Here is a 14,545-nt window from a genome sequence, read left to right as displayed (position 1 = left end):
TAGTACACCGTGGTGGCCATCTGTGTGCACTGATTGTGAGATATTGGTCTTCTTGTGGTGTTGTACACTGTGGACTTCCCATACTGTAGCGCCTGGACACATTTCCTGTCTGTTGGAATCTTTGCCATAACCTTGAGATCACACTTTGTGGCACATGGAGGGGCCGTACTACGTCCTGCTGTGTTTGACCAGCCTCCAGTAGCCCTAGTATGCTACCCCTCATAATGTCACCAATATGTGTTCTTTGAGCCATTTCCAACACACAGTCACCATTAGCACGTCTGGAAAGGTCTGACCACTTATTCGATGCACCATACTCTGACATGCACCAACACACCTCTGCATATGTGGGCTGCTGCCAGTGCCACCATGCTATGACCGCAGGACAAAAGCACTGCATGGTCATACCCGGAGGCTATTCAAACCCACAAACCGCCCACAAGAGTGTTGTTTCACCGTGTATCAGCATTAATCTATTAGGATGAGTGTGAAAAAGCCAGAATAATTAACAGGGGTGGCTACCATTTGGCTTTTGAAACCAGACCCTCCTAAAATCCATTATGGAAGTTAACCACAATGAGACTAGAAAATAGTCCAAGGTTCGTTTGACCCACAGCAGAGTGTCATGGGAACGCTGAATAACCTGCGCTGACAAATGGTAAACGATGGTCTCCAACTACCCATGAAAATATACTTTCCAAGTTATCAGAACCAGTAATAAGTGAACAATCTAGGAATGTACTACAGCCTCCTACATATCACTGTCTGGATAACTATGAAGTCAATAACATACTAATTATGGCGTGCACAGAAGCATTTGGGCAGTCAGTCTTCTCTGCTCCACACACTATTGGAAAGGGCAGAAGCCGCAATGAATGGTATGAGAGGAAGTATCCTTTGCCATGTACTTCTTAGAGTTTTCCAAAGTATGGATGTAGATTGTATTCTAATCGCCATGGGTAGTGGGAGCGAGAGGCATTCATTTCTTACGAATTTTTTGAAAAGTGTTCAATTCGGCATCACTCTGATGCCTACTAAAGCAAATATTTAGCCTCGGATATGGAATTATAGCTTCTTCCCATGCGAAATGCTATTCATCAACATGGACGAAGGGCGCCCACAAATGTTTTGAATGTATTCCAAGTTAATATAATACGGCTCCTTCTGAGGTCATGACACAAACATGATACCTCTTGGTTCGTATTCTTATGTACCCACAGCTACTATAGGTTGCCTCCATTTCGGTAATGAAGAAATGAATTGATAACTGCGATCTTTCGGAAATTCATTCATAAGAAATTGAGGGTAGCAAACTAAAAGAAAAGTGTTGAATTCGATTTACAAATGTTCCTTTACAAATGAAAATACATGAGTATTGTGCCAGTTTAAAGATGAGTGAAATAGACATTAAATAGTGTCAGTGGTGTTGCGAAACAACTGAAATCTTAAAAAACTGAACAAAACTCCAGGAGTTAACGTAATCCCTATCAGATTCTGTGCCGACTATGCAGCTGAGTTAGCACCTTTTTTAACTATAGCCTACTGCAGATCCCTCGAACAGAAAGTTGTGTCCAGTAGTTAGAAGAAAGCACAGGTCACACCCATCTACAAGAGGGGTAGTAGAAGCGATCCACAAAACTGCCGTCCAATATCCTTGACGTCCATTTATTGTAGAATCTTAGAACATTTTCTGAGCCCAAACGTAATGGATTATCTCGAAAGGAATGACGCCCTCCATCCCAACTAGCATAGATTCCGGAAACGCCCCTCAAATGAAACCCAACTCGCGCTTTTCTCACTCTACATCCCGAAAATCATAGATTAAGTAGATGGGGTATTTCTTAACTTACGAAAAGCATTTGACGCAGTACCACATTTACGTTCATTATCAAAACCACGATCGTATGGGGCATCACGCGAAATTTGTGACTGGATTGTGGTTTTTTTTGTTAGAGAGGCCACAACATCTTGGACGGAGAGACATCGACAGATTAGAAGTAACTTCGAGTGTGCCCAGGGAAATGCTTTGGGACTCTTGCCGTTCGTGTTGTTTATTAACGCTTTTCTAGGCAATATTAATAGTAACCTCAGATTTTTGCAGATGATGCATTTATCTATAATCAAGAACTACCTGTAAAAGAGCTGCACAAATATTCGGTCAGATCTTGATAACATTCCAAAGCAAGACAATATTGGCTAATGTTACAATGCCTATCAGGTAATCATCCACTGAGTTGCCCCTACAACTTTAGCAAACTTGTTTAGATGTTCAGAAATGTAAAATTGTGTACTTCACGAAAAAAACGTAGTATCTTATGTCTACAGTATCGAGGAGTCACAGTTGGAATCGATCATATCACACAAGTACCTGGCTGATAACACTTTGTAGAAATATAAAAATGGAACGATCTCATACGCCTAGTCGTAGGAAAGCAGGTGGCAGACTTCGATTTATTGGCAGAATACTACGAAAATGCCATCAGTTTACAAAGGACATTGCTTACAAATTTCTCCTGCTATCCATCGCAGAATGTTGCTCACGTATGTGGGACTCATACCAAATAGGACTAGCTGGGGATATTGAACGTATACAGCGACAGGATATGGAAATTATAGACAGAAGAGCAGGGTCAATGGTTTCAGGTTTGTTAGAGCCGTGGTAGAAAGTAACAGAGATGCTGAACTGGCAGGCACTTGAAGATAGACGCCAACTACCTAGAGAAAACCTGTTAGACTTAAAAGATGGCTCTAGGAATATCCTACTACCCGTACGCATCACTCCGTAGACATCGTTAGGACGAGATTAGATTAATTGCAGCACGCACAGACGCATTTAAACAGTTATTCTTCCCGCGCGTCGTATGGAACGAGGAGATTAGGAAGTACCCTCTGTATACACTTCGCAATGGTTTGCAGACTATTGAAGTAGATGGATGTAGAATTTGTGTTGGCCACACTGCACGTTTCGTACATCTGTGGAGTGGTTGTATAAGCGCTTGTGATTTGAATTAAATCCTCAAGGTTGTTGTAGATTTGCACATGTGTATTATACTCCAGCGTTCAAAGATGGTAAAAGACAGTCTATATTTCTCATGTAAACGTTGGCGATCGGTCACGCAGAGCTCTTATAAATACGAGGTGGGTAAGCAACATCAGTGACACATTAAAAGTAATAGAAATACAAGTGCCCTGAGCATAGTGTTATGAAACACTAATATGGGTGTACAAATAATAACACAGTCTTGAAATAACACCAATTACTACGTACTATTTATTTCTTAAATAAAATTCCAGCACTATAGATATCTTAATATATAGCTTTAAAGGTACAATTCACATTGTAGCTCCCATGTAGAGTATTCCAAAATAATTTGTAACAGATATGTGATCGAGACTATTGTACAGTAAACTCTTACTGTAGTAAAATTTAGATTACTATCCTATTGCTCCAAATTCTTTATTTGCATGCGTAGACTGCAGTAAACATTATCTGTCACGGTTTTTGTTTAACCACTTGTCAGATATAATTTAACTTTATTACGCCGTTTTTAAGTATAGCACATATCAATAACATGGAAAACTGAAACAGGTAAGCTTAATATAATTGTTACCTTTAAGAGACCACCACGAGCGGTGGAGATCGCTGCTGTGTTGTGAATTGTGCAATACAGGTAGCCATTCTATAGGTGTGATAACATTCAGTGTTTGTCATTGCAGGGGTCAGGCTAACATAATGTTCCTAAAGAGGGTCAAGAGTCTTTCCAGTTTTTGCAGGGTCAACCAAGTGGATAATGATGATATATGTATTTAGGCCGGGAGCCATACTGTGTGGAGACTGGCCACCTGGTGCAAGTCATTTTATTTGATTCATTGGCGACTTGTGTGTGGATGAGGATGAAATGATGATGAAGACAACACAACAGCCAGTCCCTGAGTGGAGAAAAATCTTCAACCTGGCTGGGAATCGAACCCGAGCCCCTTGCATGGCATTCTGCTGCACTGACCACGCAGCTATAGAGAGGCAGACAACCAAGTGGATGATTGCCTGATTGGCCTACACCAATTGGATGATTGCCCGATTGGCCTTGTAACACATTAAGCAATTTGTCTTGTTACGTTGATACTGTGAATGGCTGAAGGCAGGGGAGAACGACAGCTGTTTGAGCATGCACCTCTTCTCAGTATACTTTAATGATGATGGAATCCACTTTCGTGTCATATGCTGGAGGCTCCCAGTTCGGATGCCCAGGTGCGGACTACGTAATAGTACGTCATCTTGGGGACAAACTAATCTGGAGTTCTGCAGGCTGGAGCATCAAATGATCCCTTAATTGGGCAAGAATATTTGAGAATTCAAAAAGATAAATGGTTAGGTTGAATTTATATATGGAATTGTCAGGTTAATATGACGTTATCAACACAAAATTGATAAGAGTAATGCAGGAGTAAATCTGATACTAAGCAAGAATAAAAGAGATATGTAGATGAGCTGCTGTGAACAGCCTAATGAGTGCATTATCATAGGCACAAAGGCAACTCCCACCATGTTTATACACACAAATACAAATGTTTTACAACTACAAATGTTTTATTCCACCTTGGAGCATGTTTACATTCAATTGGTGTCATCAGTGTTAACACAATAATAATAATAATAATAAAGTGGACAACTGTCATTAACTACAATATAATAATCAAAGATGGATGCAATACATACCTATGCAAATGTCAAGACAACAAAAAGTTTCCTAACAAACCAATTACAAGATAAATAAACTACATAGTTCAGAAAATGACAAATAAATAATCAAACAGATAATTAACAATAAGTACATGATACATTTAGTTAATTTATTGTTCGTTTTCATAAGGAAAGTGGGTCATTTGTCACATACACGAGGAACTCTTGAGCAGAGTAAATTACTTTACTTTTCATCCTTTCCGAAAGACTAGTTTTAAGTTTATTTACTGGCATGGTATAGGCATTTTCAGGTTATTTGTTGAAGTAGACAGGACCAAGAAATTTGTAACTGATGTGTGTGTTTGCAAGCCCAACATATGGCATATTACTTCTATGTCCACTTCTTATGTTATGGTCATGAACCGTCCTCCTTAAGTCAAATTTATTCATCGAAAACAAGGCAGCTGTAAATATACAGGCCAGGCACTTTCGTTATATTTAGTTTCGTACAATAATCTCGACTTTATTCATATGGGCTAAGTCCTGCTATGCACATTATGGCTTCCTTTTGTCATTTAAAAACTAATTTTGGGCATTCAGAATTGCCCCATAACAGTATTCTGTAACTCAGATGGGAATGGAAGAATGTAAAGTATGCATATAATAAAAGTTCCGTGCTGACACTGGTCCTCAGCTTGTACAGCAGATAGATGACACGTGCCAGTTTGCCACACAACTTCCCTGTTTGGGTATCCCAGCTGTGTTTTTGATCTAGGCCCTATATGAAATCTTAATAATTTTACTGTTTTGTTATCATGACTGGGAGCATTCAGATTGAATACAATGGCTTCAGTTTTACTATCATTCTTATGCAGTACATTTGCCACAAACCAAGTAGTGCATCTCTCCATTGGCAGTGCGATCTTTGTTGCACATGTTCAAGGTTGGTATCAAATGTGATGAATGTTGTGTCATCAGCTTATAGCACTGCATTGCATGGTACAAATGCAGTTAAATCATTTATGTAAATAATGAAAAGGAAAGGTCCAAGAACAGATCTTTGAAGTATACCCTGTATAACTGGGAGACATCCTGACATTTGATTATTTACCTTAACTAACTGTTTTTTATAGTCCAAGTAAGCCTGCATTAGGCATAGAGCATTCTCTCTCACTTCGTAGTGGTAGAGCTTTTTCATAAGAGTACTGTATACCACATCAAAAGCTTCCCTGAGGTCCAACAGTGTTACTCAGATAATATCTTTATTTTCAAAACAATTTTATATTTTTGATACCATACTCTCAACTGCTTTGACTGTAGAAAGGCTGGCTCTGAAACCATACTGTGAGGAGATAAGTTTATCATTATGTTCAAAATATTGATTCCTTTGTTTATGCATGCAGAATTCTATTATTTTTGATACTGTGAGTGTAAGTGGTATTGGTTGACAGTTATACGGAGATGCTATATCTCGTTCCTTATGTTCTGTTTTAACTGCAGATATTTTTTAAACATTCCAGATAATTACCATCATTTAAAATTTTGTTGATTATTTTAGTCAGTGTTGTTACAATTTGATTTCTGATATATTTAATAACATAATTTGAGAGACCATAGTAATCCTCTGCTCTAGAATTACTGAGGTTAGCTATTGATTTATTAACCATCTTCTCAGTTTCATGAGGTCATTGAAAGCTGTCTGTCTGCTTACTGTTCATTGCCGGCAGCACTGCCTCTGCCTTACTCACATCCCCCATTGTGCTTCTGTCTGTCTGAGGACTGACAAAATGTGCATTTAGAATATCAGGTAGAATTGGTGTCTGTTATACTTTATCATCCCAGTTTATTTCATTTTTAATAATTTCCCATGCAGCTTTGCATTTATTCACGGAGTTCAGTATATATATGCATCATTTGCTTTGCACTTAACTGCCTTGATTTCAGACCTGTAAATCTTTTTCACTTTCATATACATTTCCTTTTCAGCATTATTGTGCTAAGACCTATCATGGTAGAGTAGCATTATGGTTCTTATTCTACTTATATGTGGGGTGTACCAGCTTTATAGATTTATTGGTCTGGTGTAACAATTTTGCTGTGATATTTTCTTGCAAAGTTTAGGACAATGTGCTTCAAAATTTTCAGTTAACAGATGTAAATAATTGTTTGTAGATTCATGTGCACCCACAGTGGTTATTATTTTATCCCATTTTATTAAATTCAATTTACTTATCAACTTGTGTAGCATTGATTCATTAATTGGTCTTAAAATTTTAGTGCAGTCTGTGAATATTTCAGTTGCTTTACTGTTAAGAGTTTGTCTGAGGCAGAGTCTGTCATAGTCTGAAATGCCTAGCATGATTGTGTCGAATTCTGTTTTGTTTAGATGAAAATTACATATTATGTTATCTAGACATGCTTCCTGTCTTGTGGGTTTGTCATTTACGCAACTGAAGTTAAGGGACCTTAATGTATTCAGTATTGATCAGCATTTCTACTCTTAAACCAAATGTCTATATTTATATCACCAAATATTAGTATTCTGTAATCTTTGTATTTGATTAGCAAGAATATCAATTTCTCCAGAAGCTCCAAAACAGATCTTCATTGTGTTCTGGGGGGGGGGGGGGGGGGGGGCGTATACTGAAGCTATTATAATTTCCTGTTTTTCCAACATTATGGCTGCAGCTTCAAATTTTGCTTCTATACACATGCCACTTACATCTAAAACTTCATAGATTAGGCTTGCACTATTCTTGAAATACACATATACACCACCCTGTTTAATACTTGTTCTACAGTAGTTGGTTGCCAATTCGTATCCCAATGGTACCCTTAATGTTAGTTCCTCATTGCTAAGCCAGTGTTAATGTATTGAAATCACAGTGCAGTTTAAGTTTTCCAGCCAATACTAAAGTTCATTAAGTTTGCTCTTAAGAGACTGCACATTAATATGTAAGAACATTACACTTGTACTTATATTGCTGTGGTTCTCCTGTAGCCCTGCAGCAAAAAATCATTGGGTTGGAATGGAACTGCTGCTTTCCTCTTCTGCAGTATATGACCATGTGATGAGTTTTCCAATGTTGACTGCTCCTTCAGATGGAATGGTGGTGAAATTCTGATCTTGTTAAGGGGATGAGTGGCTCCTATTACTTCTGCCAATGTTGATGATGCATTTTCTGTTATTGGTGTCGATTCTTCTCTTTTTGACAGTGTTTCTGATGATAATGATCCTGGGGATGCTGCTGCTGTTGCCAGTGGTGATTGTGGTTTTGCTGTTGACTGGGGTGATGATAACATTGCTTTTTCGTTTGTTATAGCTGCTTCTGATAATAGATTTGTTTTTGTTGATGCTGATTTAGCTGACACTGGTGTTGGTTCTGCTGAAGTAGCAGCTGCTGGTGATGGCTGCTGTGCTATTGTTTGTGTCTGGCATCCTGCAATTGGTTCTGCTATTTTAGATACACCATTTATTCTTTTGCTAGCTGTGGTCAACATTTCCAGAGTTTTATTTCTGAAAAGTCTCACACATACTCTGTATCCCACTTAATCTGCAAATGTTGATGAGATTGAATAATCATATCAGGAGATGAAAGAAATGATTCAGATCTTTAAGGGAGATAAAAATGTGGTATTCAATAGTAAAAGAGAAATAAAAGAAAATATAGTTGGAGAATGAATGGTGGAAATGAATGAAAGAATTTTGCCCAGCACAGAGTTAAATTATCGGTTATACTTTAAAAATAGTGAAAGAAGGTTGCATACATGGAAGAGACCTGGAGATTCTAGATGGTTCCAGATATGTTTCAGATTTCAAATCCAGTTTGTGAACTGCAGTACATTTCCAGTGGCAGGATTTGGGCCATAATTATTTGTTTATGAAGTGCACATTGAAAATGAAGAAACAGGAGAGGAGAGGAGTAGGATACTAGGGAGATGGAATACAGATGAATTGAAAGATCCAGAAGTTGTGGAGTTTCTAAGGAAGCATAAAGACAACTTTTGATTAAAACGAGGCTGAGGGACACTATAGAAGACGAGCAGGTAGCTTTGAGGGATGGAATAGTGAAGGTAACAGAGGAACAACTACACAAAAATAAAAGTTGTAGTAGAAATCATTTAATAACACATGAGGTATTGAATTTAATTGATGAAAGGAGAAAATGTAACATAGCAAGTGAAGCAGGCCAAAGGAAATAGGCAACAGACATATATAAAATATGAGGTTGACAGTAAGTGCAAAGTGGCAACTTGGGAATGGTTAGAGGAGAAATATGGAGCTGTAGAAGCATGCATGACTGCAGGAAAGATTTATGCAATCTATAGAAAAATTAAAGAAATATTTTGAGAAAAGAAAAGCAGCTGTATTAATATCAAGAGCTCAAATGGCAAACCAGTACTAAGTGAAGAAGGAAGGCTGGAACATGGAAGGAATGTAAATGGTGTTTCACAACTCATAGTAAAGGCCTCTTAGGGGCTGTAGAGGGAACTTAATGGATAAGTTTTGATAAAGAACCCATGTCTGGAAGCGTATGATTTGAAAATAAAATAAATTTCAATTTTAGATCACTGTCAAATCTCCTGCTTCATGGAATGGTTCGTAATGGTAGAACTGAACAACACTTGTATCAAGAATGTTTTGATGAATCCCCTCAGATTGTACCATTTTCATACCAACCACAGCAGCTGCTAGAAACTTGTACATTCCCAACGATGAGGGTCGACTAGTGCTCCACGGATGTGCAATGTGGTCTGTGGACTGTGTGTGTGTAAGCACATGTCACAGAAACACTTTGTGCTACGAAGAGCCCTGTCACTATGTGAGCAGCCTCTGTAGAGCACACAGCTCAGAGCTCATTGGCTCCACTGTGTATTTATGGTGAAGCAAGAGACTTGAAAGTGACCCAATCTGCAAACTTATTTTACAAGCAAACAATAAATTTCAAGACTGGACTCATTAGCACTGTTGAACACGTATGACGATATAATAGTAGTTGGAAGAGTCGAAGAAGGTGAAATGGAAGCAGTTGCTGAGAAGGGAGTGAGAGTAGGTTGCACTCAATCCACAATGCTATTCAGTCTGTACATTGAGCAAGCAGTGAAGGGAATTAGAGCTCAGGGAGAACAAATTAAAACTTCAGCCTTTGACGATGAATTTGCAAAGTCGTCAGAGATGGCAAAATTTATAAAAATAAAATGAGGATAATGGAATTTCATTGAAATAAATCAGGTGATGCAGAGGGGAGTAGATTAGGAAGTGATATATGAAAAGTTATCAGTCAGTTTTGCTATTTGGCCAGAAAAATAATAATCAAATTTGCCATCAAAGTAGCTCGCAAATCTTGTCGTGGCAAATTTGGATCATGTTTTAGCAGCTTTTATCTAATGCTAGTATAACTTCCTGGTGCTGACTTTTTCCCCCCTGACTTTCAGCCAGCCAGCCAGCATGTCATAAGACTGTGCAAATGGGATCTCGCTTACTTATATAATTTCTGAGTTATCAAGGATAAAGGTAGTTGATTAAAAAAAAATATTCATCAGTTAGTCTGAATTCCAAAAGGTTGTATCTCAAAAGAGTTCTGTCAGATTTCATTTTTCTATACCTCAATTTGTTTGATCAGGAAAATTTTGCTTAATTCTTGAGACAGACCAGTTCAAAAGCTATAAGGATGTTAAAGAATGTGCTCTGCCTGCTACTATGGGCAAAGAATGTATGATCTTTTTGAATATGCACATTTCAAAATGATGTAAAATCTGTTGAAGTTGTTATAATTTTTTTATTTTCTTAAAATAAAAAATTAATGTTCAGACTGAATTTTCCCTATGCAGCGGAGTGTGGGTTGATATGAAACTCCCTGGCAGATTAAAGCTTGAACTTGAGCGGGGGCCTTTACGTTTGGTGATTAAGTTCCCCTACCAGCTGACCTACCTGAACACGACATGTCGCATCTTTGCAGCTTTACTTTTGCCAGTACCTTGTCTCTTGTCTTCCAAACTTCACACTTCTCCTGTGTAACATGTGAGAGGGGATATGAGTCTTGCTCATGTAGCTCATTTGGTAGAGCACTTGCTTCTGAAAGGCAAACACAGCTTTAAACTGCCAGAAAGTTTCAAAAAGTAAGTTGCTCAGCCTTTAACTTTGAAAAATATTTATCTGTTTTAGGTTTTTTCTTTGCTGTCCTGGAATTCACCATCTGTGAACATGAAACTCTTTAGTTGAAAATATGCAGCAATTGTATGATTAAAATTTGAAAACAGGCAAGTGGACATTAGATTCAAATTGTAGCTCTGTGTATGCACAAGGCAAGATTTAATTGTAATGTAGCATTTGTTTTGCAGATAATTCTGCATGTTATGTGCCAATATTTTACCATTCTTTCTGAGGCAAAATCCTTGCATCACATCTTCTGTAGTTTAACTTTGAGGTGGTGATGACAAAATCTGCACTTTTTCTATCTCCCTTGGAAGCTGCAATTTTTCTTTCAGTTCTTTAATCAGCTGCCTGCCATCTAATAACCTCTAATGCCATGCTGTACTTGTACTAGGTGCTTGGAAATCTTTTTGACCAGCAGTAGCATGGTGTGTGCAATCGCTTGGTGGCTGAAGTGTGTGCTTACTGTGTACTGCCGCTCTTCTTTTGCACACTGATGTTGGCAATTTGTTGCTGTTGTTTGTAGCCAGTTGGGTGATCGTATACAGTAATCACTGAGATTCATGGACTCTAACGACTTGCTGCAGCAAAAGATAAAAATTGATTACTTTTGTTTTAGATATGGAGAGTGTGAGACTGGTGGCTATTGATCTGGCTGTTATGGATTATAAGGTTGGTTGCAGGTTTACATATTAATTTCTTGTATATGTTCTCAGAATATGACAGGATTCCTAGCATTATTATTTCGTATTCCAGTATTATAGACTGGTTGGGAGATGATGAAGCGAGCAGTTGTGATTGGAGGAAAATTGACTGTGTTGATGGATTGATCAGTAGCATAGCCTGAGGATCGTTCCAAAAACATTATCGCGTATTTTCAGAATGTTCTAATTTCAGAGGTAGTGTTTTGGTAGGAGCCGAAGAGTACAGTTTAAATGTTACGGAATGCTCTGTTTTATATGACAGAATTCTGCACATTATATTCCATTTTCCCAGTAGGTAACATCATTCATTTGGCTTCATGACAGTTGTTATCAAACACTAATTTCTATGATATTGTCTAATCATCCACCTCCTGATTCATTGTGTTCGCTTGCCATCACTCATTATGCAAACAGTTATCAACTAACACAACAGAAAATCCTGGGTACCCTGTAAGTGCACTACTACCATTCTGGCATTCCTCATTAACACACATTGTAATTTCAGAGAAGAGATCCCAATAAACAGTTGAGATGGTGTTGAGTGGTTCCGATGGATTATTTCTTCTGCTTCATCTTCTGATGATGATGAAGGTGAATTCTGTTGTAACTTTCTAACCAGATTTAACGTTGTTCTTGGTCATAGTTTTCAGCTGATCAACTGTTTCCAAAGTAACATCCTATAAGCTGATCTCACATAATAGTCCTTTAGACCAAAAGGATTACAACAGAATGTCTGTAGAAGTTTATCTAAAAGCAGTGCTTTGTGATAAGTCCATAGTTGTGAAACTTCAGCATGACATAATTCACTTCAATAGAGATGTGAATGTTGTCAAGTGAAATGTAGAATTATCTGCAAAACAAATTCTACACTTCACTGTAATTTGCCTTTAACATACATAAAGCTACAGTTTGATTCTAACATCCATTTGACTTTGTTTTCAATTGTAGAATGTAAAAACGCTGGATATTTTCAACTGAAAAGTTGCATGTTCACATATAGTGAAAAGCATTGTGGTGAATTCCATACAGTACAGAAATAACTATAATAGAGACAGCACGAGGAGATCCCTGACAGCTGCTAGCACTGTTGCCAGCTTTCAGCTGCAATGCACTAATGGCTGCAGGTGAAAACATTAGCCATCTATAGTTCTGTGACAACTCTGAGGCATTGTCATAGAGTAGTTCACTAAAACAAATTACGTTATTGGTCGAGTTTCGCCCGCGATGCTGCCATGCCCAGCCCATTGCGACTGTGACGGACCAACTTACTCAGCTATAAACGAGCAGATAAACGTCTGTAGAAGCCAATGACTGGGCAAATTAATTTTTTATTTTAAGAAAATCAAAGACAGCTAGTAACAACTGTAACAGATTGTATATAATTTTCAAATCTTCACTGTATGGATAAGTAAAGAACTGAAACATATGTGTGGTTTCTCCACTCACTGAGTTTTATAAGCAGGTTCTCATGAAGTTTACAGAGTCTTTCTTAGAGTGTTCCAGATAATATTTATTGTATACCTGAGATAATTTTTTTGAGAAAAATTTAAAGTTGTGAGGCGAATACTTACCTCTTGGAGAAATGTCACTACTCTGATAGATACATTTATTTATTTATCCACTCATTCATTCATCCATCCATCCATCCATGGGTCATCTTACAATGTACTGGATTTGTCACATAATACATTGAAAATAAATAGCTCAAAAATGTACACACACAGAATATGTTGACTGAGGTGAAAAGTAGAGGGATAGCAATATGCACATATACAAATGGTTGTATTATTGTGTACACAGCGTATAAAAGGACATTGCTGTGGCGGAGCTGTCATTTGTACTCTGGGGGGGGGGGGGGGGGGGCGGAATTCATGTGAAAAGGCTGCTGACGTGGTTATGGCCGCGCGATAGGAGTTGACAACTTTGAAGGCGGAATGCTAGCTGGAGCTAAGCACATGGGATGTTTCATTTTGGAAATTGTTAGGTACTTCAATGTCCCGAGATCCAGTACCAAGTGTGTGCCAAGAATACCAAGTTTCAGACATTTCCTCTCACTGTGAGCAACACAGTGGCTGATGGCCTTCACTTAACGACCAAGAGCAGCAGCGTTCGCATACAGTTGTCAGTTCTAACAGATAAGCAACTCTGCGTGAAATAGCCACAGAAATCAATGTGGGGCATACGACAAATGTATCCATTAGGACTGTGTTGCAAAATTTTGCATTAATGAGCTATAGCTTCAGATGACCAACGTGACTGCCTTTGCTAACAGCATGACATCGCCTACAGTGCCTCTCCTGGGTTCTGAACCGTATTGGTTTGACCCTAGAGGACTGGAAAACTGTGGCCTGGTCAAAATAGTCCCAATTTCAGTTGGTAAAAGCTGATGGTAGGGTTACAGTGTGGTGCAGACCCCACAAAGCCATAGACCTAGGTTGTCGGCAAGGTGCGGTGCCAGCTGGTGGTGGCTCTATTGTGGTGTGGGCTGTGTTTACTTGAAGTGGACTGGGTCCTCTGGTCCAACTGAACCGATCATTGACTGGAAATGGTTATGTTCAGCTACCTGGAGCCCATTTGAAGCCATTCCTGGACATCATGTTCCCAAACAAAGATGGAATTTTTATGAATGAGAATACACCATATCACCAGACCAAAATTGTTTATGACTGGTTTGAAGAACATTGAGCATCTGGCATCAATCCCATTGAACATTTATGGGACATAATCGAGAGGTTAGTTCGTGCACAAAATCCTTCATTGATTACACTTTCACAATTATAGACAGCATATTTGTCGATTGAACTGTCCATAGGTGTACTGCCAATCCTCAGTGTCCAATGGTCACTATGCATAATGCCCATTTGATACTGTGGACCAGCAGTACACTCGTGGACTTTTCGATCATTAACTTCTAGAATATGAGGTCTGTGTCTTGACTTCACTGCCTCATTCGGTTGGCCTGTGTTGTACAATGTTCTTTGGTTTACAGGCAGTTTTCTCCAGATA

The 14,545-nt window shown here is 38.5% G+C and overlaps 1 protein-coding gene across 2 annotated transcripts in view; it reads left to right on the top strand.

The window, feature by feature from the left end:
* Nucleotides 1–2,944: 2,944 nt before the first annotated feature.
* LOC126354764 (folylpolyglutamate synthase, mitochondrial-like) overlaps nt 2,945–14,545 on the top strand; it is a 130,778-nt gene continuing 119,177 nt past the window's right edge. Inside the window, exons 1-2 of one of the 2 annotated variants that reach the window (XM_050004657.1) lie at nt 2,945–3,138; nt 11,455–11,507. In XM_050004657.1, the coding sequence (XP_049860614.1) occupies nt 11,457–11,507 (51 nt within the window). In that variant the 5' untranslated portion in view covers nt 2,945–3,138; nt 11,455–11,456. The remainder of the gene's footprint in view (nt 3,139–11,454; nt 11,508–14,545) is intronic. The other variant, XM_050004654.1, reaches the window with a different exon arrangement.

Source organism: Schistocerca gregaria, chromosome 3, assembly GCF_023897955.1.
Source record: "Schistocerca gregaria isolate iqSchGreg1 chromosome 3, iqSchGreg1.2, whole genome shotgun sequence".
Lineage (NCBI taxonomy): Eukaryota > Metazoa > Arthropoda > Insecta > Orthoptera > Acrididae > Schistocerca > Schistocerca gregaria.
This window is presented reverse-complemented; position numbering and strand designations above follow the sequence as displayed.